General features: G+C 34.4%; 2 protein-coding genes across 4 annotated transcripts; one reads left to right on the top strand and one right to left on the bottom strand.

Moving 5' to 3' along the window:
• Positions 1-1,853: 1,853 nt before the first annotated feature.
• Positions 1,854-7,936, top strand: LOC120068481 (eukaryotic translation initiation factor 3 subunit J-like). Its single transcript, XM_039020265.1, has 8 exons — positions 1,854-2,087; positions 2,208-2,301; positions 3,009-3,080; positions 4,654-4,769; positions 5,118-5,248; positions 6,990-7,137; positions 7,232-7,391; positions 7,492-7,936. Exons 3-8 carry the CDS (start codon positions 3,068-3,070, stop codon positions 7,581-7,583), a joined length of 660 nt encoding a protein of 219 aa, XP_038876193.1. The 5' UTR covers positions 1,854-2,087; positions 2,208-2,301; positions 3,009-3,067; the 3' UTR covers positions 7,584-7,936.
• A 3,909-nt stretch (positions 7,937-11,845) lies between these two features.
• LOC120067119 (endoplasmic reticulum-Golgi intermediate compartment protein 3) lies at positions 11,846-26,240 on the bottom strand. Of its 3 annotated transcripts, XM_039018541.1 has the most exons (13): positions 26,118-26,198; positions 25,963-26,035; positions 25,639-25,736; positions 25,330-25,412; positions 22,491-22,566; positions 20,898-20,965; positions 15,672-15,756; positions 14,658-14,764; positions 14,494-14,577; positions 14,110-14,256; positions 12,967-13,075; positions 12,618-12,737; positions 11,846-12,328 (listed from the first exon to the last, which is right to left on the bottom strand). In XM_039018541.1, the coding sequence occupies exons 3-13, from the start codon at positions 25,724-25,726 to the stop codon at positions 12,258-12,260; spliced, it is 1,038 nt and encodes a 345-aa protein (XP_038874469.1). In that variant the 5' UTR covers positions 25,727-25,736; positions 25,963-26,035; positions 26,118-26,198; the 3' UTR covers positions 11,846-12,257. The 3 variants fall into 3 exon arrangements, with proteins under 3 accessions (XP_038874469.1, XP_038874470.1, XP_038874471.1); XM_039018542.1 differs by lacking the exon at positions 25,963-26,035 and having other exon boundaries at positions 26,118-26,240; XM_039018543.1 differs by lacking the exons at positions 25,330-25,412; positions 25,963-26,035; positions 26,118-26,198 and having other exon boundaries at positions 25,639-25,712.
• Between the last annotated feature and the right edge of the window lie 329 nt (positions 26,241-26,569).

Raw genomic sequence — 26,569 nt, 5'->3', positions numbered from 1 at the left:
CTATGCAAAGCTTTCAAGTTTATTGGACTAGTGTGTTTGTGTTACCTGCAAAAGTTGTTCAGAACTTTGATCGTTTGCTTTTAACATATTTGGGATTAATTTTGACATTGAATCAATTTTGTCATTTTAAAAATCACTCTAAACACATATTTGATAAAAAATAATAATAATAATAATAATAACTCAATATTTAAATTTACACTTTTAAATGCAATTTTCAAACCATCAAAAGCAGTTTTAGAGTGATTTTGGAAATGATATAAGTGATTTTAACAATTATAAAATCACTCCCAAACATACAATTTATTCCTATCTTTGAAAAAGAAAGTTAGAAACTGTTGGTTGGGTTAAGGTTGCTTGGCAGATGTTTGCTTTCCATTTTGTGATGGCGGTATTGACATTTGTCACATCCATTCTTAAATGTTGTTGCTATCATGAAGTTGGTGCGAACTGTTATAATTTGATCTGAAACCTTGTGGGTTACGTAGATGGAGATTGAGGTGGGAGTATTTAGGCGGTATGTGAATCTAGTTTATTATCTTAGTGTTGGCGGGCTATTCTTCAAGTTTAAGACAACTTGAGACCCCTACTATGTTTTTCTATTGGTAATGGGCAATGTTGTTTGATTTGGTATGACACTTGGTTGGAAGAGGACCCTATCCTTCACTCGGATGGAACTTCAAACTGGCCCTCTAATCCTATAGAGTTGGTTGATCTCTTTGCAAAGGTGTAATTGATAGTGGCAGAGGTTGATTAGGAGGATCATGTGACCTGGCTCCCTTGTTGTTCCAACGTGTTTTCAGTTGCTAGTGTCTGGGAGTACTTGTGTCTCAGGCTTACTGTGGTTCTCTGAGCTAGCCTCCACTGGTTTAGAAGTAATATTCACATACATAATTCGTAATGGATCATAGATATATGATCACATTAGAAGGTGGTGTCATGATATTCCAAGTGACTGTGTTGTGCGTACTTTATTTTTGTGTTTGGTAGTGTTCGCATGAGGTTTTCTAGAAAAACGTGTTTTGTGGAGTTGAACTTGTTTTGATGTAGATGTGATGCAAATGTGGCTCGATCTCTAGTACTAGATCATCTGATTCTCTTTCAATTGAATGCGTACACTTGATTTGAGGAAACAGAGCGCGTGATATTATTGGAGTTGAAGTCTTGAAAGAATGCTTGTATCTCCAAATAACTTTAGTCTTTTAAGTGTGATCAACATCAAAAGTTAAGGAGTCTCTTAATTGTTAGAAAAATTCTCTCTGAGCCCTCTAGAGTATTAAATTTTTGACCCCACAAATAAAGAGAACTCTTCTATTTCTCATGTGGGCTTATGCTTGGTTGGTCCATGAATTTGGTCATTGGGCCAAACTAATTAGATTTGGGCCCTTATTTGACATTTGGGTAAAATTAAGCCCATTTTTGGACTAAATTGGATTTTAACATAAATGATAATATCAAATTGGGCAAACTATTTTATTCAATTCAACGAAAATAAGTGGTATCATTGATATTTGCCAATTTAGGTGTTCAATTTCAATTTAGATGCATGTCAACTTTTAAATAATTAATCTCAAATTAGATCTTTTGTAATTTTGACGTTAATTTTGTAAATGATTCGACAGTTTGTGATTACACACGTAGGTTTTTTTTATCCTTGCTCGTTTTCTTCCTTGTTGGTGGTATTTTTGTTCGTGCAAGGTTGGAATTGATATTTGTGACGCGATACAATAGAAGAGAAAAAGAGTAAAAATTACATGGCGAAATGAGTTGGGCCAGTTGGGCCGAGTCGGTGGACAACTCAAGGCCGTCTCCAACAAAGCTTTTACGTTAACATTACCAACTCATTCTCACTCACAAAGGGTCGTATGAGACGACGACAACAATAACCCAATTGATCAAAGATTCGTCTCTTCCTCTCCTACACACGTTCCATTTCCCCCGCTCAAAGCCCTAGCTCCGACCTTCCCCACGCGCTCCATTGGAGAACCTTCCAGATTCTCTCTTTCGCTTTATTTTCATCTCTTTCAATTCTCAAACAAGCTTCTTCTAGGGTTTTTCCGCCCCTTGCTTTGCTCAATTCCTCCCAGGTATGTGTGTTTCCCTTTTTTCCATTTCTAGTTTCTGCTTTCATTGTCCTCTCTGGCGAGATTCTTTGCCGGAGACCGTTTCAAGTCATCGAATTCAGGTAACTCTTGCGTCATTTGCAGAGATAATACCATTTTCGGCCGCTCTACTGTTTACGTTTCCTTACGCCTGCCTTAAACAATCCCTAGAGCGACAACCGTCCTCTGAAAGTTTCAGGTGCCACTTCTTCTTAATACGAACTATCTTTTTACTTCAGATGTCAGCTTATGCGTTACTTAATTTTCGTGGTGAGATTCTAGGGATTGATTGCCTTGCCTGGTTTCTTATTTATTTGCAAATTTTTACTTGGCTGCCTTAGTCAATTTTCTGGCTGCAGTTGAAGGTTCTTTGATTTTCTTCGAGTTCGTGCAGATTCTATCGTTTTGGAATGTAAATGATTTATGATCTGATTGAGATCGAGTTACGTAGTTTCACTACCCTAATTTCCCATGTTTCTTCACTACTCTTTTGGCTGATGAGGTGATTTTTAGGTCCAATGAGGGACATGGACGTAGTCCGTATGAATTGAGTCCTAGTTTGACTTAACGGGAAAGAGATTAAATGTCCTGAATGCTGATTCTTTACTTTCTATTTTATAATCATGGAGTTTCAGTATTTTCCTTTTTGTAATTATCTTTGAGTCTTTGACTGAGGTCCTTTTGTTTGGCCGTCTTTTTGTATGTCTTCTCCCCTGATTTTGTATTCTTTCATTTTCTCTCCAGTTTTAGAACCTTCGGTATCTTTTCATTTCTAGTTGCTGGATTTCTTTTCTTGTATTCCAAAGTGTATTAATTTCAGTAACATTTAGATTCTTCTAGGCCTTCGGTTTTCTTGTATACTGCTTATGCTATGTTGCTAATATTTATCTCTTGTATTACGAGCAGGGTTGGGCTGCGCAGAATTAAAATTCTAGTGTTTTCTGAGTAGAAAGTGATTCAAGTCAATGGATGACTGGGGTAATGCTATATGGTTTATATTTTAGTCCTCCATTTTTTCCTCGGGTGATTGAATAAGCATTGAAATACAGAAGATGTTGTGTATGTAGTATATATGTTGATCATTCGAACTAATTTCCCTCTCTTTATTTTAATTTAAATTTATATATAATAGTCTATTATTAGTATATAAATTTATGCAACACTTGAAAATGAGGATAAAATGGATGAGCATAATCTTAAAAAAATGCAGGACTCAAGTATGACAAGGAGACTATAGGTGAATAATAAAAGGATGTATGTATATGTTATAAAGCATCGTATTTAATGCATGGTGTGGTTTGAGAGAGACTGGATCGAGGTATAAGATATGGGAGGACTGTGAAGGAGTTCATATTTTATTATCCAAGGAGCCGTTGAAGAGATCTAATTTTGAAATGAACTTCTAGGGGGTGAAATTACAGATGTGGACATGACAATCCATATTTGTGGACGTGGTGACACTTTTTTTTTTTTGGGAATTATGCCATGGTCATTTAAAAAACAAAAAGCCGAACAGACATTATTTTGCCAATTTTCATTTTTCTATATTTTCTCTTAACATGTGCCCTTAGTGTCCTTTACGTGTCCCAGTCATCTTCTACATCAGTACATGTGATTAATGGGAATTTAGATGTGTTCATGTTTCATAAGGGCTTGACTCTGTAACTCCATTCAATATAGAGCGTGTTTCTTTCCAAAAGGTCATGTTTCATAAGGGCTTGACTCTGTAAATCAGTACATGTGATTTTGTGGAATTTAGATGTGTTCATGTTTCATAACGGCTTGACTCTGTAACTCCATTCAATATAGAGTGTGTTTCTTTCCAAAGGGTCATGTCTTTAATTCTTTTCTTTTTTACTTTTTTTTCCTTTTTTTTTTAATTTCAAATTATTCTGTATAATTATTTAAATATTTTGGGAGGGGGAGACAATTACTGTGCCTTCCTTTTTAGTTAGTAGCTTAGTCTACCTACGGTATGGGGAAGAATGTTTTGGTAGATCTACTACAAAAATTAAAATTACTTACTTTTGAGTGAGAGAGGCAGAAGTGTGGAGCTGACCATTCTGTCAAGTGATGAAGGAATAGGAATCAATCCTGAAGTTGCGATTTAGTTTGTTGATGAACAACAAAATCTTAACCACTTCTACGTGTCAGATTTTAATTTAATATTTTCTTCAAAATAATAAAAAAAAAAGAATTGAGTCAATCTTATGATCTTTGATGTTTAATTTTGATTTTTGAGAAGACAGTGTTGGTTTCTGCATTCTGTGCAAATATATTGGAAAATATTTTATGGTGTATTTAGCTGTTGTGCTTTTGAATCGAGCAACTTTTTCTTGACAATGCCTGTTGGGAACGGAGACATCTATAGCAAATTTAGCAATTTCTTGAGTTCCGGTATGGTTTGTTTATTTGATAGTTGGTGCATAAAAAGCTATTAGTGAACGTTGTCATACATTGTGCTGTAATTTTTCTTGCTCTAACTGTAATTCTATGTTTAATCATCTAGATAGTTTTGCTTACCTACGTATGTATATGTTTTTTTTTTCAGAGGATGAGAACATTCCACCACTGCAGAAGGAGCAACCAAAGAACAAATGGGATGATGAGGATGTGGATGACAACGATGTGAAGGAATCCTGGGAGGATGAAGATGAACCTGCACCGGTGAGAATTTATTGATTCTGTTGCTAATATTGTTTGTTTCATTGAGTAATGTTAAGACCTAAGATAATGACAAAGAAGAATGTAAATGGTTGTTTGATGATGCCAATAAACTATCAATGGTCCAACGTCTTAAAAAAATTGTGGTGAGTTTTTTATTTTAAGATTGGCAATCAGCCAATCATTAATAGTTGTAGTCAGTTTGTTGAATTTTCTAAAACAGGCAGGCATGGAGGTCTTTTTTTCCTTTGTAAGTTTGTGGTGGAGCTCATGTAAAAACTACGTTAATGTTAGGGTTGGCATCAGTTATATTTTTTACACCTTTTCTTCTTTTTCTTCCTGGTCTCCCAGGCTCCAGTAGTTAAACCTCCTCCTGAAGCTGCCCCAAAGAAGCCGGCTGCAAAAGGTACTGAGAAGAAAGGGAAAGTTGTAGTACCTGAACAGCCTCTAGATCCATTAGCTGAGAAACTTCGCCAACAAAGGTAATATTAATTTGCTTTAGTTTGTTGTAACCTTTAGCTTAACTTGTATCTACTTTTTGGATCTTTCGAAGTAAAATAATTGAGGTAGGAATTTGTAGTTGAACTTGTGTGAATTTTTCTATTGTGATGGGAGAATGATCCCTCCTACCATTATTGTGGAGAAAGTTGGACATGGGAGCAACATTATCTGATGCACTTTCTACATTGTCTATGCCATTCCAGAAACTTTTTGTAGCAGAGTTATCTCTCACTCCTCACTAATTCTTTTCTGGGACACCATTCCTTTTAACAAAAAAGTGGGGGGTGAGGTGGGATTTTCTATCTGTTTTAGAGTTTATCTCCAGTTTCAATATTTACTCAGGACATTTTCATTTTTGGAAAATAGATGTTAAGTTAATTAGGGAGGGAATGCTATTCTGTACTTTCATTTTTCTTGAGGAAAACCAGTTTCATTAATGAAAAACGTTAGGAAGTGTTTTCTGTTCCCCTCTGTTTATATTTTATGAAAGTATCATCAAACTGAACTAGATGATTCTTTTAATAATTAATGGTCCCGTACTTTGACTTTTCATTAAGAATAAGTTCTTGAATTATGAATGTCATGCTCTCTTTGATCTAGGTTAGTGTTGAGTGTCTGATTAAATGAGAAGTTAGAAAGAGCATGAGATATTTCTGGGAAGAGGTTGCATTTGGTCAAGGCAAGCCTTCAACGTGGTCAAGAGGTGTGAGAAGGTTGGTATAGGGATTGGAAATTTGGGTTGTGAAAATATTGCCATCCTGTGTATATGATTATGGTGGTTTCCTATAGAACCTCAAGTAGTTACAAGTGAGGATTCATTTAATTTAAAGGTTGGGATTCACTCCTATGGTTGGAACTCGGATCAGATTCAGAGTTGTTAAGCAACACCTTTAAAATGCCACAGATGGCGATAGCTCATCATCTTTTGATTTTCTTGTTTCTTATTATGTTTTCTACATAAGACTGTTCTAGAGTTCAGTTTTGGAAGAATGTTCAGCTTTAAAAAGAACCAACAGTTTCCATCCTTGATTCTATAACCACTTTAAAAAATGCCTGGTTTATGTCAATTTTTTGGGTGAGAGGTCTCCCTTGCTTAGTTATCTGTTCATGGTCCTGGAGTTTTCCCTATTGGAAGAATGTTTAGGCTCAAAACAGAACCAACAGTTTCCCTTCTTGCTTTTATAGCCATTTTATAAAATGGATTGTTTATGTCAATTATTTGGAAGAATGTTTAGGAAGAAAGTGCACACCTTCCATGAAGCTGTGGGGAGCTTCTTTTGAAATAATTTTTATATATATATATATATATATATTATTCTCAGTTGGAAAAACCTGCAAATTTTGCTTTGTTGGATGGTAGAGCATTCTGAAATAGACTGAGAGAAAGAGAGCTAATTGAGTATCTTAATACATAATAAATTGTTTTTTTTTTTTCCGGCCTTGTGCTTGGTCCTATTGGGCTATTACGCTTCAGTGCACTTTGAACCTGCACTTGGCATTCTGTGCATTCGATTGATTTCTTCTCCTTTCTTTTCCACATTTTTTTCTCTCTGGTAAGCTGGATTAGATCTCAAAGAATGCCTTTTCTTGGCTTGTAGTGCCCATGTGAAAATGAAGACACTAAACTTGATAGCTTATGCTTTTGTGTCTTTGGCTTATGGATTACATTAGATCTTAATCACTTTGCTGGGTCTTTGTTTTTCTGTTTCCGAATTTTGGCAGGCTAGTGGAAGAAGCAGATTATAAATCCACTACAGAATTGTTTAAAAAGAAAGGCGATGAGAAGACTCTCGATAATTTCATTCCAAAATCTGAGAGTGACTTCTTGGAATATGCAGAGCTGATCTCTCATAAACTCCGCCCCTATGAGGTATAATACAGTTTACTTTTATCTTTGTTTTCTGTATACAATGTATGAGCACAGCTCGGTCTCATGAGCTTTCCTTAAAAATTTCTTGTTGCAGAAAAGTTTCCATTATATTAATCTGCTCAAAGACGCCATTAGACTGTCGATGGTTTCTTTAAAAGCAGCGGATGCAAAAGATGTTGCTTCGTCCGTCACTGCACTTGCAAATGAAAAACTAAAGGCGGAGAAGGAAGCGAATGCTGGTAAAAAGAAGACGTGTAAGTATTTATGTTTATACCCCCTCTGTTGTCTTCCAAATCATTACAATGTTTGAATGGACCAAATGAGTCTGATGTTTGTGTATGTGAACTGCTACAGCTGTGAAGAAGAAGCAGCTCCATGTTGAAAAGGCAGATGATGACTTGATTGTCAATGCCTATGATGATGTCGATGATTACGACTTCATGTAATTGTTCCAGTTCCGTATCTATATCGAGTCTCATCAGTTTTTGACCTGCGAATGGAGGTCAGATTATTCGGCACATCTCACCCATTTTAATACACAAATAGATTGATTCCCCCGAGTGTCGTGTCTAAATAAGGTTTATGTATTAGACTTGTGTATGGCATGTCATTATAAATTTTGCTCTTTTACTTCATTTTTTTTGTTCAATAGAGATGGTTCAAGTCGCCTTTGAGAATGTACAAGAATGCGTGGTCATTTCAACTCATAGTGTCAAGTTTTGTATGTCGTGAAAATGCTTCCCCTTCTACCTGAATTACATTTTCTTGCAAATGGTCGGTTGGTTTTATTAAAAAAAAATCTGTCTTCCTCGTCTCTAACTCTCGAACTATTTTTATTTTTATGGGTTACAGTGTTATCATTTTCAGCACCTAGAAAAACAATGGAACTTTTTAGTCTTCCCGTGATGTTGGCGAATCTCTTCACAGAATTTTACTTGGCAATTCAGCTTTTCATCTTTTGCAAGACGACTGCACATTTTTTAATTCAAATCTCAATGACAAGTAAATAACAAAAAGAGACTTTTGTCAATTGGCCTGTAATGAGGTTAGTAGTTTAAATCCTCACCGTTTCTTAATTGTCAGCAATTATTTTTAACCTTAAGTTTTAAGGTTCCTATAATTTTGGAAAGGTCCACGAGTAAAATTTATATGACATCAATACATGAAAGAAAATTAAAATCAAATGCAAACACAAATTGGTTGTAGTTATTTGCAAGAAAAAATACACTGTTTCAACTGTACAACTTATATCCAAGATGGAGGGTCTCCTTGTTTACTCATTAAGCACCATAATCCATTTATAATATACGTGGTATTTTGGTAATATAGCTAAATTTGTGGATCGATAAAGACAAAAGGGAGTGATATCTTTTTTTCTCAAATATCATGAAGTATTGCCAATATCGTCGATACATTGAGAATATATCATTTAATGGATATATAAAAAATTGTAGAAATACTGTCAAAATATTGTGGATATGTTGCTCAAATACCAACCTTATCTTCGTTCCAAAATTTTCATTGCCAAACCTGAATTTGAAAAAGCCATAAAAACTATATTTTAAGTTTGTAATTATTTAAACTTAAATTTATTTGAATTTTGTTTCTTTAACCATGTAAAACTTTCATTTCCAAGAAATAAAATTAGATTTTTTTTTTTAATGTTTTAATCTCATTTAAACTTATTTTATTAAATTTTCATATCATTTCAACTCAAATTTAAATTGATTTGATTTTTCTTCTTTTTTTTTTTTTCTCCATGTCAAACTTCCATTTTCAAGAAATAAAAAATATATATGTATATATATATATATATAAACCTAGTCCCTTAACTGAAGGCAGACAAGTTCAAATGTTGAAGGAGGTAAAGATATGAAGGATTTAGTTCCTTCACTAGAGAACCTTAGTTCACATATGCTAGACAAGATTCCAATCATGGTTATAGAGCTAGTGGACTAAGAATTGGAGTGATAAGAAAACCTCTCACTCTTATAAGATCCACGAATGACGATGTTCAAGTTGATGCAGACTCCGTTTCTCCAAGTTTTTTCAATTTTCAACTTTTTCCAATTTCTAACTTTTTTGAGTTTCTAGCCTTATCTTAAAATGAAAAACCTTTCATTTTCAAGATTGAATTTGAAAAGAATAATCACAATAAACTATATTTTAAGTTTTCTATTTAAACTTGTTGAATTGATTTGAATTTTGTTTCTTTCGAACGACACACGAGTGTTGTAAATTACCGCACAACTACGTTGGAAGAGTAGTAATTAGATCATGGACAATAAAGTCAAGGTCAATTAAATAAAGGTGATGATGATGATAGTAAACCTTAAACCCTAAGCCCTTTCATTTGTAGAAGATCCATGAATGATGATACTCAAGTTGATGCACACTCGCTTATTTTTGTAAAATAGGTACGGCTACCCTAAGAAGTGATGAATATGATTTATTTAAATTAACGATTTTTTTCTTCAAGTGGGTCCAATTAAATAAATTAATATATTTTTACTAACAAATAATTCAAACATTATTTTTTTGCAAATAAGTTCAATCCAAAATTATCATGAAATTAATAATAATACTTTAAATATCTAATTTGATTTGACGACAAGAATGGTAATAAATATAAAGTTAAGAGCTACAAATAAAAAATAACCAAAATGAACAATTAATTTCAAGAACGAAAATCATAATTAATTTTAAACAATAAAATCTAATAGCAAATTAGTTTCAAAATTAAAGTAGCATAGAGATAGAAAAATTGACACAAGGAAATTTTATAGTGGTTTGGCACAATCGACCTACATCCACTTCCCAAGCTTTTTTTGGATACTTCACTAGTAGTATTTGATTCTTTCCACTGTTTGGAGTCATATCACATTATTTTTTTCGGGCGCAAGAATAAACCCGATCCTTTCCACGGTTGAGGATCAAATCGTCACAACTAATATTTTTACGGATTAAGATCAACCCTTACAATGAATTTGGAAATAAAGAACAACATGAGAAAAACTCTCTCAAATAGTAGATTTACAAATTTAACACTCAATGAATCAATCCTTACAATATAAAATATCTCTCTCAAGAAGAAGATGAAAAAAAGAAAATCGAAGCTTGGAGAGAGCAATAATGGTGGTTTAGTGAGTTATGGAAGATTGAAAATAATACAATGTTATAATATGGAGAAGATGTTGAAGTTTAAAAAGAGATGGGGTAGGTGAAAACCAAATTCAATCTGGGTCATTGGAAGTTGGTAAAAGAAAATTGAATGATGAAGATTTAAACTCAACTAGCCGGTAGACACAAACATAATATAATATAATAATATTATTTTTAAGATCATTTTCATTAAAATCCAACCACAAATAAAAGTACCCAATGTGTCCAACTAGCCGTGAGACATAAACATAAAATAATATCAAATTCATTTTATTTTTAAAACTAATAAAAAAAATCGAAAGCTCACCATGTGTCATGCCTCTTATGCTCTAAGTAGTACCTTTCAATTGGTCTCTTTTGATTAAAAAAAGTCGCATCATCATCTTGGGACTTTTTCATTAAGCTTGTTTTGGTCATATCTTCTTCATTTGAGTTCCGATTCGAGTGATTCAAATTGTGTCGAAATCGTTATTTCAAGCTCTCCTAAATGGTCTCATCAAAATGCTAAAACTATTAGTGAATAAGAGCAGGTTTGTTATCATAAAAAAACGTTAACTAATTAAAATTAGTTACTTTGAGATTAAGAACAAAAAAGTCAACACTTTTAAGTATGGAGGGAATGAGTTTGAATAGTTAATATAGACATTGACAATATGAATATAATAATAGTCATTATGGTTATTACAATAGTAATTAATTCATTCAAGTAATTATAGTTCTTAGGTTATAGTGATGAACATAACACATCGATATATACATGGGGGCCATAACTTTCTCGTGAAAGCGTTGAAGACTAAGACTCAAAACTCTATTATCTATACATTCTTCAAAAGATATCCTTATTTAGATGAATATAGTTCGATCCAAGGTATCCTTGTATTGGTATCATTGGAGATGATATTGATATTCGTGCATGACATACTTCTAATATAAAATTTTGAACATACTATGACTTGGGACCACTACTACCACTATCAAATTATTATGCTAATGTTGGGCTAGTAAGTGTACCTATTAGGCTATCATCTTACCCTTGAATATTATATTTGACTTTCTTTGACTTTATCAATGACATATTTACTTCATATTAATTTTTTGTTGTCACTATTCTCTATTTTTAGTTTATTACTAAAATAAATTTATTCTAAAATCACAAAAGTCATTTTTATAAATTTCCGTGATATCCATAATTTATTCTAGATTAGACATTGATATTTAAATATCCATCAAAATTTACGTCCTAGATAATAAGATCATTGATCTTAGGTTCCATGCTCACTAAAATTACAAAAAGCTTCTTGACAGCTATGTTACTTTTTTCACCTAAACCAACTTTAGGATTTTTTGATCACTTGACTACCATTCATACTACACGTATGACGATAAATCAATACAGAATCCAAAAGCATTACAATCATTAACGAGAAAAGAAACATTTTATTACCAATAAACACAACGAATGTACGCAATTACTATGAACAGAAACAAAAACTAAATTCTCATCGAGAGAAAAAAGTGATGCCTAAAATAGAGCCATCAGGAACAATTTCATAGGAATCGGTATTTGATATCATAAATTAAAACCATATGGATTGTACGTAGACAATGAAGCAATAACAGATGACAGACTGCCTTGGAATTATCAAAATAATTGTACAATAATCCCTCCTCCCCGTGTAGTTCTTTGAAAACTAGAGAAAAGAAAAACAGAGGCATCCACTAATTCACTTGCAACTAGAAAGTGGGGGAAAAATTTTAGGAGAAATACAAGCACTTTTGTTCAAGCACTCCTTTCCACCAAAGAAGCCCAAAAGTTAGTTTAGCATCAGTAGCCTCCACCTTTATAAATTTCCACATTCACGCTCGGATGCTTGAGGATCTATTCTTAGCATTTCAGCATCAGGTTTCTTTTGCTGATGAACAAATGTTTTCACGGAGATTGAAACCTCCAATAAGTCTTAACGCATTGCACTTCTTTTTGGTTTTGTCAGAGCCTCAAGAAACCGAAACATCCAACGATCTAGCATTCCTGTGATTTTAGCAGAAGATATCATTGTTTTGGTTGAAAAAAATGGTAAAACAATTGACTTCAGCACTAAGATATGGGGCTTCGAGAAGTGATTGTCTTCATTTGAAGCAAAACACTCGCACCCCACATTTGTTGTATAAAAAAAAAAGAAAAGAAAAGAAACTTGTATGACCCAAAATGATATACTTCACTCTGGAAGTGGTCTACTTCTACAAGTGACTTATGCTTAACATGATCACATATGATGATTTGAAAATCAACCACAAATCACATCAATAATTTCTCGAACCTGTTACAGCGAAGGTACCACCTAATACAGCACAAAGCCGAGTTATGAAGTGGAGAAAACTTCGTCTTTCTTCTTTGATGGTCACTGTGATTGGTGATAGATCATATAAGAAGTAAACAGCTGCACATCATTGAAAACAATGGTAAGTTTCAACCTGGCCTTTAAAGGAGTTTGAATAACTAAACAAACATCATCAAGTCTTGTCTATAACATTTGATAAATTAGTGTAAAAAATTTATATATAATTTTTCTAAAGCCTATTCCTCATTTATGGGGAAAAAACATAGAATTCGTGCCTGTAAAGTAATCCATTATAGAGGAAATTATAATATGAAATTCATTAACCAACCTGGCCATGACCTATCAGAGTCAGTCATAGGCGAGAAATATTCGGTGACTGAAAACTGATTGGTAGGTAACACATCTTTTGAGATATATTTATACTCAGTTGGAACAATCTGCAATAAAACAGGGAAAAACGTGCAATATAGTTAAATCCAGTGTTCACTGGTTAATTGTATACCGATAATACCTGATAAGAGCAGAATTAAACGATCAAGGAAAAGAAGATTCCTAACTGGAACAAACAGGGCAGATTCAGGACCAATACACTTGTTAAACACCCCCCCCCCCTAGAGGAAGGGCCAAGTAGGGGTGTGCACAGTTCGATTCTGTCCGGTTTTGGACCGAACCAAAGTCCACGGTTCTCAAGTAAACAGAACAGTGGAAACCGATTTCCATCGGTTTCAGTTCCTGAAGCGAAACAACCTGAATCGGTTCAGGTCGGTTCGGGTTATAACCGATGGTTTTTTTTTTTAATTAGATAAAAGAGATTGAGCTTATGGGCTTATGGGCTTATGTTATGAGCTGGGCTTATGGGCTTATGGACTGATTAGTATTATTTAATATTTAATGATACTTTTACTTGATATAATACTTATAAAATATTATTTATATTAATAAATATTAATATATAGGGTCAGTTCGGTTCGGTTCGGTTCTCTGGTTTTTCAGGATAGAGAACCATTGACCGAACCGAACTAGTCGGTTTGGCTACTTAATGAACTGATAGTTGCTTCTTTTAAAAAAAACTAGACCAACTAGCCGGTTCGGTTCGGTCCGGTTCTCTGGTTTTGGTCGGTTCGTACACACCCCTAGGGCCAAGCAAGTTGGACAACGGGTGGGAGAAAGGATTCCATTTTCACAATCAAATTTCTCAGATGTCATTTAGTATGATTTCCTGATTTTACAAATTAGTTAATTCTGCAATATGAGCTACACGGGCAATAACATGTTTTACTTACCATGGAAAAGAATTTTCAATTTCCCTTACCATGAGAGGGAGAGGGAGAGGGAGAGCATCGAGGGGCAGGGAGGGAGCCTCTCACCTCCAATATCAGTATGTGCAGAGTACTATACATCAGATTATCTTGGAAACTATAAAATAAAAAATTATGCACCAAATGTATCTTATGGCCGCTGGGATTTTTACCTTTATATAATATTTAAAGGTCCCACTTGTGTCATGTAAAATTCGAACTGTACCATCAAGTGGGTTGTGAATTCCAGGGTATTTTGGACCAAAAGACAAATCGTGAATCATGTGACTGACATTCACATGTTTGGACCCTCCAAAAATCTGCAAAAAAAAAAACAACAGAGAAAGGTCAAAATAATTATTGGAGCAGTCACATGGAACATGCTTCACTGAAAGACGTCACAAAAAAGAGGAAGAAATGAAAGGCAATACGTCCTGCATTTGAACTAAACTCCCAAAATTGTCAATTTCTACGGCATAAACTCATGGTAATATATATTAGAGGGAGATCAAGAACAGGGTGAAGAAACTGCACCAGAGAAAATAAGGTGAACTGACCATTTGGGCCACAAAAATGTTTAAGCCATGAACTGAAATATGAAAGTTCCCAGCAACCCTCTGAACATCTAGAACTCCATAAACCTGCAAAAAAGATTGCACTTGACTTATATTTATGAAGAATCAGGAGGTAAATAATCTTACAGGAATTGCATATAGATTACCCGACAGCCTTGTCCTTCTGCTAATGCTTGCTTAACCTTTTTGACCAAATTTTCAGCAGCTTGATCAAAGCCGTGTATATGAGGATGATCTTTCTCCTTGTCATGATCTGTCAAAAAATTAGTTATAGATGACGTTATTTTGATGCATAGAGAGAAGGAAATTGACAGCATCTAATAACCTCTGATTCACAATTCAATTATACAACAGATTTAGGCTTCTCATGAAGTCGGGAACTGGGACTCTCATGAAACGGTGGGGCTCAGTGTGGTAAACGTAAATCTATCCAGAGTGATAAGTCGCATGTTCCCAAGTTAAGCTCAAAATTCTTTTAAAAGTACAATATTTAAAATATGGAATATCAAATATGTGATAAAAAATTTAAACATACGTGACAACAATTTCATCAAATTACTTAGTTCGGTAACCATTTGGTTTTGGAAATTTTGCTTGTTTTCTTACCACTTCTTTATCATAGTCATCATCTTTCCTAACTAAACATTTGAAATTCTTTGCCAAAATTCAAAAACAAAAACTAGGCTTGATTTTTTAAAATACTCCTACAAAGTAAATAACAAACAAAGAAATAAAAAACTAGGCTTTTTTAAGTTCACACTTGGACACTTAAACAAAAACCATTAGACTTTTCTTCATCTTTTGTTTTTTTTAGGGAATAATTTATTATTTTCATACATTCTAGAAAAACAAGATGGCGTGGCAATGTGAAAATTGGTGTTTATTTTATTTTGCCCTTTTTATGTATTTTCATTCTTACAATGAAATCCTATCTAAGTTAGACATGTTACCTTTCAAAGAAAAGAAACGAGGATCCCCACCCTCGTTGAGATAACTTACAATTGATTTAAGACAATTATGAAAGTAGTAACATTTGTCTTTTACTTTGATGGTTTAACCATTAATGACAGCATAATATTAAAGTATCCAAGAAAATATATAAGGGGAAAAAAAGAACTTTATAGACCAATAACTATGTGGATAATGGAAAAAGGCAGTACCATGCTTATGATCAGCGTGTTCCTTTTCCACAAGGTCAGATAGATATTCGGTGCCGATGATATGGCCATAGCTGTTAAGACGAAGCTGCAGAAAGCAAGAAACTCTGGACTAATCAGCAGGCATATAGATTATGGAATTACTTCGAAACTATGCTTGCAAGTACAGCAAAGAATGCCTGTTAGGAAGCATAAACTGATTTGAACATGTTAATGTGAAAAAAGTAATAATCCTTATTTTGGCACAAGTTTAGTTAAGTATGTTCTCCCAGAAGAAAGTTTAGTTAAGATAGAGTGTTGTACACGTGTACTTATGAGAATATATCTCATGGGACAGCATCAGGATGCAGCCTGTCTCCACAATAATTCCCATTAAATATATTTTTTTATTAAAAAAATCAATTAAATTAAATGAAAAAAATTCAGAATTTTTTTCAATTACATAGTTAATTTTCACATAATATTTTCATTTAAATGCTTAATTCTTGAGAACCTCCAATTTAAAAGAAACTTTTTAAACCTCCTAATAGAAATAAAACAATACTACCTATCAAATTATCTAATTATCCATGTAAATAGTTGGATAGCATATCAAGTTATCTGTCTTTAGAGAATAAAACTTAAATAATAATGATAATAATTTAAAAGGGGATGGAAAGCAAGGATGGAGAACGGGGGACATAAACCTGCTTGGGAGTATAAATATAAGGTTAGATATGTCTTGTAACGAGGAGATCAACACTGAAGTTTCTTTACGTTGCTTCCTCTTTTTGGAAAGAGTACAATTTTTCATTGCTTTTGTTAAAAGGAAATCAAGGTTTATTCCTAATTATTTTATTTTCCATTATTATTTTCATTTTGGTATTTTCCATTTATGTATTTTCCTTTATTGCTTTATTGATGTCTATTTATTCACCTTGTAAAAGGTTGATTATATACTCTGAATTATCCAATAATACACAAATATAACATGATATCAGAGCATTAGGTTTATTAGAGTTTTGTCTCACTGAAATCTGGCCACCTTTTCCTCCCATCTGGAAAGAAAAAGAAAACTTTTTGATATTTTTGGGGTTGCTAACTCAATGTATGCGGTTCTAAAAGGGGGTCCCCTTGGTTAAAAAGAAATCACAAAAGATGGTATGTTGCTACCATTTTGGCATTACGACATTACCACAACGATGTTGTCCATAGATCAAATTATTTTGTGGATTGCTCGATTTTGTTGTTACTGGCTTAAAACACCATTGACCAAATTCCATTACTGCTTTAATTTTTGTGTTTATCTTAATTGTTGGTTTAGTTTATGCATCAGAAAAATGGAGTGCTATCATATAGCTTTGTATCGACTAAGTTCACAAGTTAGAGATAAGCAAACTTGAACGGCTGACATCTGCTACAGGGTAAACCACCGCCTCTTAGGCCCCCAACTAATTCTACCATAGAGGCCAACGATAGACAATAACTCCCTTCTGAACACAACTTACAACTTTCATCGAGATAGAAGGGCAGAGGCCTTGGTGTCCTACAACCTTTTTCTGTCTGTGAGGATCCCCCAACAGAGCACCTATATTTTTTCTCTGCCTCTGTCGATCGGTCAATGGAGGCAGACCCATCGCCATTAGGGTTTTAGTATAGTGTTTTTGTCAGTGTCGTCACAACTCTTTGTCGGCCGCGTTCCGCCATTCTTAGTTTGTTGTTCGTGGGTCTGATTTTATCTATTCATAGTTTGCCTCGTCATTCGTGTTTTGTCCATGGTTCATGGAGCTTTGCAACCAAATCACACCACCTCAAGTCGTCGTTTTTAGATCCATCGTTCGACCTGCGGTGTGTCCATCGTGGGTCTCTGTTATCCCTAACCCTTGCTCTAGTTCACACGCACCACAATGTGAAGTGCACGGCTAGACAGTAGCCGCAAACTCAGACTCGCCCAACACACCATTCAAAGTCATCCGCTATAGATCCGTCCAGATACAGCGTCGAAGACCCATTTGTTCCCAGATTCATGCATCGTCAACCTAAAATCGATACACCCTAGTCCGTTTTTGTTCCAGATCTCCCCATGTCGACCAACCCTGCTCCATCCTTCATTCGTGTTGCCTATCGCTCGCGCTCAGATCCACTGCCCGCTCGACCAGCCCAGATCTGTCGCCCTCTCCTTAGCTCCAATTGTCCATACTGCTCAACTTCTGCCGCTGGTAACTGTTAGTCCACTCGGTTTGGTCGGTTTAGTCATCTCTTTTTGGTTCAGCTTCCTTCAGTCGAACTAATTTGGTTTATTTTTGGTCCAGTCAATAAGGTCGGTTCAACTTCAATCAGACTGTTTCAATTCAAGTCATTTGGTTCGGTCTTCATTCCGGTTCAATGAAGTTTAGACAAACCAATTTCAATTTAAATTCGGTTTAATCAGCCAAGTTTAGTTAAGTTAATTCAGTTTGGTTTGGTTCGTTTTGGTTTGATTCAATTTAGTCCTTGACTCATTTGGTTTGTTTGATTGCTTTGGTTCACTTTGCATTTGTCGATTTATGTTCGATTTCCAAATCAGTTGTTCGAGGGTTTTGTTTTAGATCTCTCAATGAGATCTTTTTTCTAGCCCAGAAGTTCTTGTTCGTTCTTCGTAGGTTTTGTTATAGATCTCTATATGAGGATCTATGTTTCTAGCCCAGAAAGTTTTTGGTTTCACTCTTCATGGGTTTCTGTTTCAGCCTAGAAGTTCTACCTGTTTTGGTTCTTCGTGGATTTCTAATTCTATCCCAAACAGTTAATTTGTTTCGGAAGCTATTTTTGCAAACTCAAGTTGTTCGCCAATCTACCACCTTGAGTTTGAGGGAAGGTGTTAAAAAGAAATTAGGATTTATTCCTAATTATTTTATTTTCCATTATTATTTCCTTTTTGGTATTTTCAATTTATGTATTTTCCTTTATTAGTTTATTGATGTCTATTCATTCACCTTGTAGAAGGTTGATTATGTACTATGAATTATCCTGATTTATTCAATAATATACAAATTTAACAGCTTTCATAGAAAAGGTACCACATTCCTTGGCCAAAGGAGTAACAGATGCTCTCTCTTTAAAAAATTTCTATAGTGATTGTGGTAAAAGATTCTATAGAGTATCACCATAATAGGATACAAAACAAAGCCCTTTTTTGTCAAATGAAAAAAATGAAGCATGAGATCTTGTGTAGGGAGGATATAGGCGGAGAAAAAGAAGAGATCCCATCACCATTTTGCATTAGATTGTATTGTTGGGCTGCTTATTTTCTCTATCAATATTGTCTTGGTATTATTTTTCTTACCATCCTTCAGGATTTATGTACTTTAAGCATTAGAATCTTTTCATTTCATCAATAAAAATTTTTGTTTCCTTTCAAAAAAGAGTACCAAGTGTACAATGTGATTGAGGATGTTAATCAATGCCCTACAAAACCAGAAATTCATCTGGACATATAAGAGGATGGATGAAGGACTAATAAGAAAGCAGACTCCAACAAGAATAAATAAAACGTTGGAGGATGTGATGAGTGTTGTTTCTTCAGTGAATAGTAGATGGTTGATTGGCATGAGTGTCAGTTTTCATGACTCCTTTCCTCAACCGGTAAAACAAAGATTTGATGTTGTTGGCAGAAGGCTTTCACTTCAGGGGACATGCGACATGGGAAGCTGAGTCTTTGGACAAAAAGGAAGCAAGGGTTGATTCTCAATATAGCTCCTAAGAACCTAGAGGCATGTGCATGCATGTATTTAATTTAATGTTCCAGCATAATTGAGCAGGATGCCTCTTTGAGATATGGATTTGATTTCCAACTAATGTTCTTTCCTATTATTTTTCTTGTGTTTTTTATGGTTCATTGGAGACATGGCAAAAAGAGTAGATTACTCTACACACGAAGTTCAAATTTAATACAAAAGAAGATGTTACAATCCAACTGTTGGAACGAGCACGAGATGATGACTACAAAATTACTTTGCAAGGGGATCCTAAAGATTTGAGGACGAATCTTCTTGAAGAAGGGAGAATGATAAGGAAATAAGTGGCAATGACAAGAGCTATAGCTAAAAGTATTCTTGAAGCATTAAATATTAACTTCCAAGCTAAGTTTCTAAGCTATGATGAAGAGTCACAACCTTTCAAGCTTCAAGGCTTCCCAGGAGATACAATTAATCTGAAAATCCAGATTCATCGACATCCTTTATGCATTATGTACCAATTTAATTTCATGTATTTATATTTATGAAGGTTCAGGTATGGAGTTGAAGAGTTATAGCTGAACCTAGATAATATAGATGAAAGGTTGTGTCCTTTCATAGAGACCATTCATTTAGTTTAAATAATGTTGTCATTTTTGAAGTAGAATTGGAATTTGAACAAATTTATTCTAGAGTTTAATCTCTCAAAGCTTTTATGCTTTTTTTGTTTCTTATGTTTAGAATGTCATGTTTTAGAACTTTCAATCTAGTTTGATCAACTAGATTGTGGAGAGTTTGAAATCTTGAAGATAGGATCCAGTTCTCCTTTCTTCTTTTTGATCCATCTTTAAATTTCTTGAGGGTTATTCAACCTCAGTGGGGGTTGTAGTTTCCTTTGATCAAAATGTTTAGCCTAGTGGAATTTTTAGAAGTTTTTGACAAAAAAGTCACTAATTTTTTCATCCCTAACTCTCAATCTAAGCTCATTCCATCATCCGAGTATATAAAATTTTCACTCATTTGGATGCCAAGAATAATATTTTCTACTTAGTATATGGTTATGAGCTTGAAATGATGACTAAAATGTTATGGACTAATGTCGGGAAAGCAGTTTTGTGGGGCATATGGATAGAGGAATGAATGCATTTGGTAGACAAGTAAATCAGGAGGAAAGAATGAACTTATAAGATATCGATATGTTGTTCTGATGTAATTAATTCTCGTTGATGTGCTTTCTTGTCATACTCCTAAAGGAGATTTCTTAACATATGATTAAATTCTCGGTAATGGAGATTTTCTACAAAACTAGGATACATTTATTAAATACATATTTATTTGATATTTTACTTATATGTAAATAGATGTACATTCATATATTCGAATTAATTCGTTGTTCATGCTCAAAAGTTTCATTTTTAATTTATATATATATATACACACACATCATAAGATGCATTATGCACAAGAGATTATAGGCAACAACAAAAAGAACTAAAGAAGTCAAGGGAATCAATAAAATATCAAGAAATTATCTTACTTTCCATATGTTTGTGTCAAGATCCACTTCATGCTTGCCTGACATATCAATTGCATCTACACTTAAGACTGAAAAAACAATATAAAAAAACTCAGCATTTGACCATTTAAGTCACCCTGTATTGTGATAACAGTGGAGCAGTTACAAACTCAGAGGAACCTCGAAGTCATAAACATGGAAAGCCTAACAAGACAACTTAGTTGATCCATTTATAAAGCCCCTCTTAGCTAAAGTGTTCGAGGGTCACCTAGTGGGACTGGGACTATGAGATACTTTCTACTAGGGCAAGTGGGAGAAATAATGGGTATCTGATGCCCTAGTTTATTGTATTTATTTTTGTTTGTTTTCTCTCATTGAACTCAACATTGTATATATTTTTATATTGGAGTTTTAGTCCAAGTGGGAGTATTGTTGGGTTGTATGTCCTAAAACTCGCAGTTGTAAAGTTAAACATATTCTATTATCAATAAAGATGTTATTAGTGAATTTTTAAATTGCAATTGTAAAGACTAAATCCAATAAACTAAGATCTATCACTATTATATGAATACTTGAACTTTATTTGGAGACATAAAAATGGATCAGATTCGAGTGAATAGTCAAAATGATCTATAGTATACGAATAAGGTTGGGTGCCTTATTCTGGTAATACTATCGGATGTGGTCCACTCTGTAGTTGTTACAATTTGTTGTAAAGTGCTACAAACGAAGTGATCCTGATTCATTCAGGTATTGACATGAGGAGTTGGGGCATCCTATGCAATGAGTTCGCATAAGATCGGACCACTCTTACTTTATAACGTTGTTTAATGTTTAAGACTGACTATTTCGCTTAGATGACCTAGGTAACTCAATCTTAATCCTGAGCTAACAATGAACTCCTGTTTATTCGAGATTATCCATAGATTTGTATAGGTGAGGGTTGGCTCAATAGAGCCGGCTCAATAAGCTTCCCATTTCAGAGGTAAGACCGGGTAGATAGTCAGGGACATAGGGTACAATACGGAATTCACGCCTACCCAATTTAGGGATAAGAGAAAGGTTGTTCTCTTAAGTACTAAATCCAGGTCTTGAACAAGAGACCCCACCCTCTCATTGGCCCGAGAGAGATCCGGTCTAGTGATTGGATCACAAACTAATTGTTCATTAGAGGATTAGTGGAACTTAAGGAACAAGATGTAATATCGGGGCTAAAAAAGCATATTGACCCAACCGTTATTACGATCAACCTGTATAGCATGCTATAATTTATGTTTTTTCCATAACCGTATGTTTCTATTGTTAATTGTAATTGTAAAGTTCATATACGATTGTAATTTGGAATGATCTTTCTGTTGCTCATGGAAATTTTCGTATTCGATTTTCTTCATGAAGGAGTATCAAGCAAAGTTGTATTGCTGACTCCACAATGGAAGCTAAGTATGTAGCTGCAAGTGAAGCAGCAAAAGAAGCAGTATGGCTCAGAAAGTTCCTAACTGATTTGGAAGTGGTTCAAAATATGCACCTATAAACAATTGTAAATTGTAAATATATTTAGGCAAAACAAAATGTGAAACCAACACAGCATATGATCGAAAAGACATTTATACTAACCATCGCAAGGTAAAGAAGGAAAGGTCATGTTTATGTGAATGGGAAGAGTTTCTCCACGTTTCAAATCTACAGACATCTGTCATAAGCACGAGGTTAAACTACTGAAAACATGTCCTAACTTTTAAAAAGTTCTAAGAAAAGGAAAACAAAAGCTAAACATACAATGATAACATCAAACTATTAGTTCAATGGTGTCAGAAATAATGAGATGGTGTACTTGTTTGTATACCATTAAATAGGGTTCGACTTGTGGATAATTATAAGTACAATTTTTTTTGCCCAAATATACTCTAGATTTAATACTAAATTTCTGGTCCTTGATACTTTGCTGAAGGACATTACAACTTCCAGGTGCCTTTAGGATATAAGTTACAACCAAGCCATGGCTTGGAGCCTAGGCAGAAGGCAATGCATGAGTTAGGCAAGGTCTCACACCTCTAGCTGCTCAACATGCACTGACATGCATAAGCCAAACTAGGCAGCAATATATACAAGCACTATGCGCTAGGACATGGGAAGTCCCCAGAGTGTACAAACACATACATAGGCACATCCAAAATGCTTTAGAAGCTGCTGGTAAATGGGTGCACAATTGCTAAGCAAGACAGTAGTATATAGGCAGCACATAAACTACCATTTAACACACCCATCATAGCAGATGAATGTGCGCAGCAAGGTATAAAGAGAGGACCATGAAGCTAAGCAAGGATCAATATGGTTGTGCATGGAGTATGCACTGGGACTAAACATTCCTATACACGTGTTAATAAAGGTTCAGAATATAGTCCTATAATAGGTGTGGACTCTAGGTGAAATTTGTATGACCTGAGAACATATGACAGGGGCATGATCTCGTTGCCTTAAGCACAAGGTGAACTTGGCATTGACAAACTATTCAGAGATATAAGACCATGTTAACAAAATAGATCAGGTGGCTTTATAAATGCTGATTCTCTCTCAAAGGTGTTTACTTTGGGCATGTATGACTCAATGGATTACAGATGGTTTTCCAAAAAGTACAATGACAGTAGCTCAAGAAGTCTAAGGAAGTTTGGAGCGCTCTTCAACCTATATATTGAAATTCATGTTAAAGATGATAACAATTAATGGATAAATTGATCACCCTTTCAAGGAAACACGAGGGCATCTATGGTCTAGCATAATTCAAGCTACTCTTTGGAAACTATGGGATGAGAGAACTCAAGGATTTGTAAAGGAAAGGAAAGATCACCAGAAGATGTTCACGGATCATCATTATTTAATGCTTTTTTCTGGTGTAAAAATACTCAACCCTTCAATACTTTCAGCTTAAACTTCCTTGGAAATCCATTTTGTAGCCCCTATATGGGCCCCTTTTGTATCTCTTTGGATATTTCATCACCTACAATAGGAGTAATGCAAGGAAATCAATTGAGTGGAGTTACTTACATCCACAAGGGAGGGAGTGCAAAGTGAGGACTGTGAGGTCACTTCAATGCCAGATAAAAGTAGTTCAATTGGGGGAAGGGGTTTTAGATGAAAATATGTGAATAGGGAGGACAGTGGTACCAGAGCTCCAGCTTGCATATGCTGATGTGAAAATTTAGTATGAAGATGGTTCAATCACAACTGGGAATAGCAGAAAATGGTCTGTCCATGGATAAAGACATTGGAACTCTACTAGAAGGGATGAGCCCACTACTGCATGAACAGGAGGAGACATAATGAATGGTCACCGAGCCAATGGTACAAGTCAAGTTAAGTATGGGGAAAACATCCATTGTGGAGCCTGCTACTTCAATGCTTCTTCTCAACCTCTTAAATGGATCAGTAAAAGTCTCGACTTACAATCCGAAATGATGAAAAGAAAAAACATACTCATCTCATTCTTTTCAGGCCTAAACTTTCTACAAAACTCATTTTCCAAAGGACATTGGAGAAGTTCAACATGAGCTATTTCAAGTCATCGTTACAATCCCATTGCAAGCTAACATAGAAAGAAGCAATTTCTTCTTTCTAAAACAATGCCATTTACATAAACCAATGAGAAGGTTGGAGAAAACTGAGAGGACGCAATCCTTTATCACATAAGTGAATGTGAAACTAACCCTTCTGTTGAAAATATTTCTTTTAACTCGCTAACAATTAGAAAGCTTATACAGCAATAAAATTTAGGAAGCTACGTTTCAAGGTTTTGAATGATCATGGGAAGAGTTATATTTTTACTTGCTATGTGATCCTGGATTATATAGAAGAGCTAAAGTATTGTGGATCAGTGTTATCAAAGAGATTATCAGGCATATGGACAAGAGAAATCTGTTCAAATTAAAAATAAAAATAAAAAGAAAGAAAGAAAGAAAGAAAGAAAGAAAAAAAAAAGTAATCAGGAGAAAAGATTACAACGTATTGAACATAATGTGGCTTCTTGGTATGTTCTAAGGAATTTAACAACTACTATTCTAACAAAATCAATTCTCCAGTGAAAGGAGAAGTAATTATATATGGGCTCACATATAGCTTAATTAAAAGTCGTTGGCCCAAAACATGTCAATAGTCTCTCATCATAGCTTTAAACATGATTGAAACTTGTCAGCATCTTTTATTGATATTCCTTTTTTGAGAGGGAAACGACAATTTTATTGATGAATGAAACTGAAAGCCCACGAAAGGTGATTAACAAGAGCTTTATCGAGGCTCCTTAGGATTTTTCTTCGTCGAGGTGACTTCTCATAATACTTCTAAATGGAGTTCCTTCATATTTTTTTCAGTAACTTATCAAATATAAATAAATATCTTTTTCAGTACACCTGTATCAAGTGCACAATCCAAAGGAAATGTGCAAAATAGGGAGAATGAGAACCTGATGAACAGTATATGTGGCGAGATAATATCTCAGTTCGTGCAAAAATAGTGTCGCCATTATAACTAATCCAATAACAGACACTGTGAACACAAAGAAGAAAATTTATTAGGAGAACAAACAGAACAGCTGAGCATAACCTTTGTTTTTTATATATATATAAAAAAAAAGATAAATAGGTAAAAGAAAACTCACAAAGAGAACAATATCCACTTCAAATATACCACCATACTGGCGATAAGAAGCATAAATTGTTCGATAACACATCGTAAAAGTAAATACAAAGAGAAGCATGCCATTTCATATTACCTAACGCCCCAGTTTGTGTTTTCTGCAACAAATGTTCTTCCGCTCGAGGAAACGCATCCAGACTCTTTATCGTCTGCTTTAAACCCATGTTTTACCTCCTAACATTGAAAAAAAAAAATACGCAAAACATGTCATAAGTTATAAACAGCAAACTTTAACAATCATCTTGCGTATCTAAACCGAGAAATTCCAACGCCTTCCATCAACAACAAAACTAACTCTAGCCCACATAATTGAAAATTCTGGATTCCAAAATCGTTCAATACAGACGTGAAGAAAACCAAAAAGACCCAGCAAGAACTCGAAAAACAAAAAATCCAGAACCTCAAAGATCCGTTTCGATGAATGAAATTGGAGATCGATAAGTGATTTTCTCGGAAATCCTATTGCGTAGATCCTCGAAAGGAAATGAAATCGAGCAGAAATCAGAGAATTGCAAGAATTAGTAATATCAAATGTAGGAATCGAAGGGCTTGTACCAAATGAGGAGGGATGAAGAATACGGTCGTTCGATGAAGTCCAATGTGGGGAATTTTGCGCGATAAAAAATTAGACTTGAAAACTTTTTATGATTAATTTGTAAATTTCCTTTTACACGCATGCGCCCAGAAAAATAACCGTGTATTACCTTTTTTAGAATTTTAAATAAATTCTCCCGTGAAAAACTAAGGCTATAAATTCTGATTAATAGAAAAAATAATTTAAAACATTTTTTTAAGTAACGCAATAGATTAGAACTAATTATTAGGTGTATATCAATATTTTTAAGGAATTATAAATATAACAAAATCTATCGGAATAAATTCTATGGCTCATAGACTCCTATTAGCTATATTATTAGTGATAGTCTTCAAAAGTTAGTCTAAATTTTGTTATATCTATAAAAAAAAAAAAAAAAAATTGTATTGTTCTATATCTACTAATACTTTGA

The sequence above is a fragment of the Benincasa hispida genome, chromosome 12 (assembly GCF_009727055.1).
Source record: "Benincasa hispida cultivar B227 chromosome 12, ASM972705v1, whole genome shotgun sequence".
Lineage (NCBI taxonomy): Eukaryota > Viridiplantae > Streptophyta > Magnoliopsida > Cucurbitales > Cucurbitaceae > Benincasa > Benincasa hispida.
The sequence above is the reverse complement of the archived record's forward strand: the minus strand, read 5'-3'. Positions and strand labels throughout refer to the sequence as shown.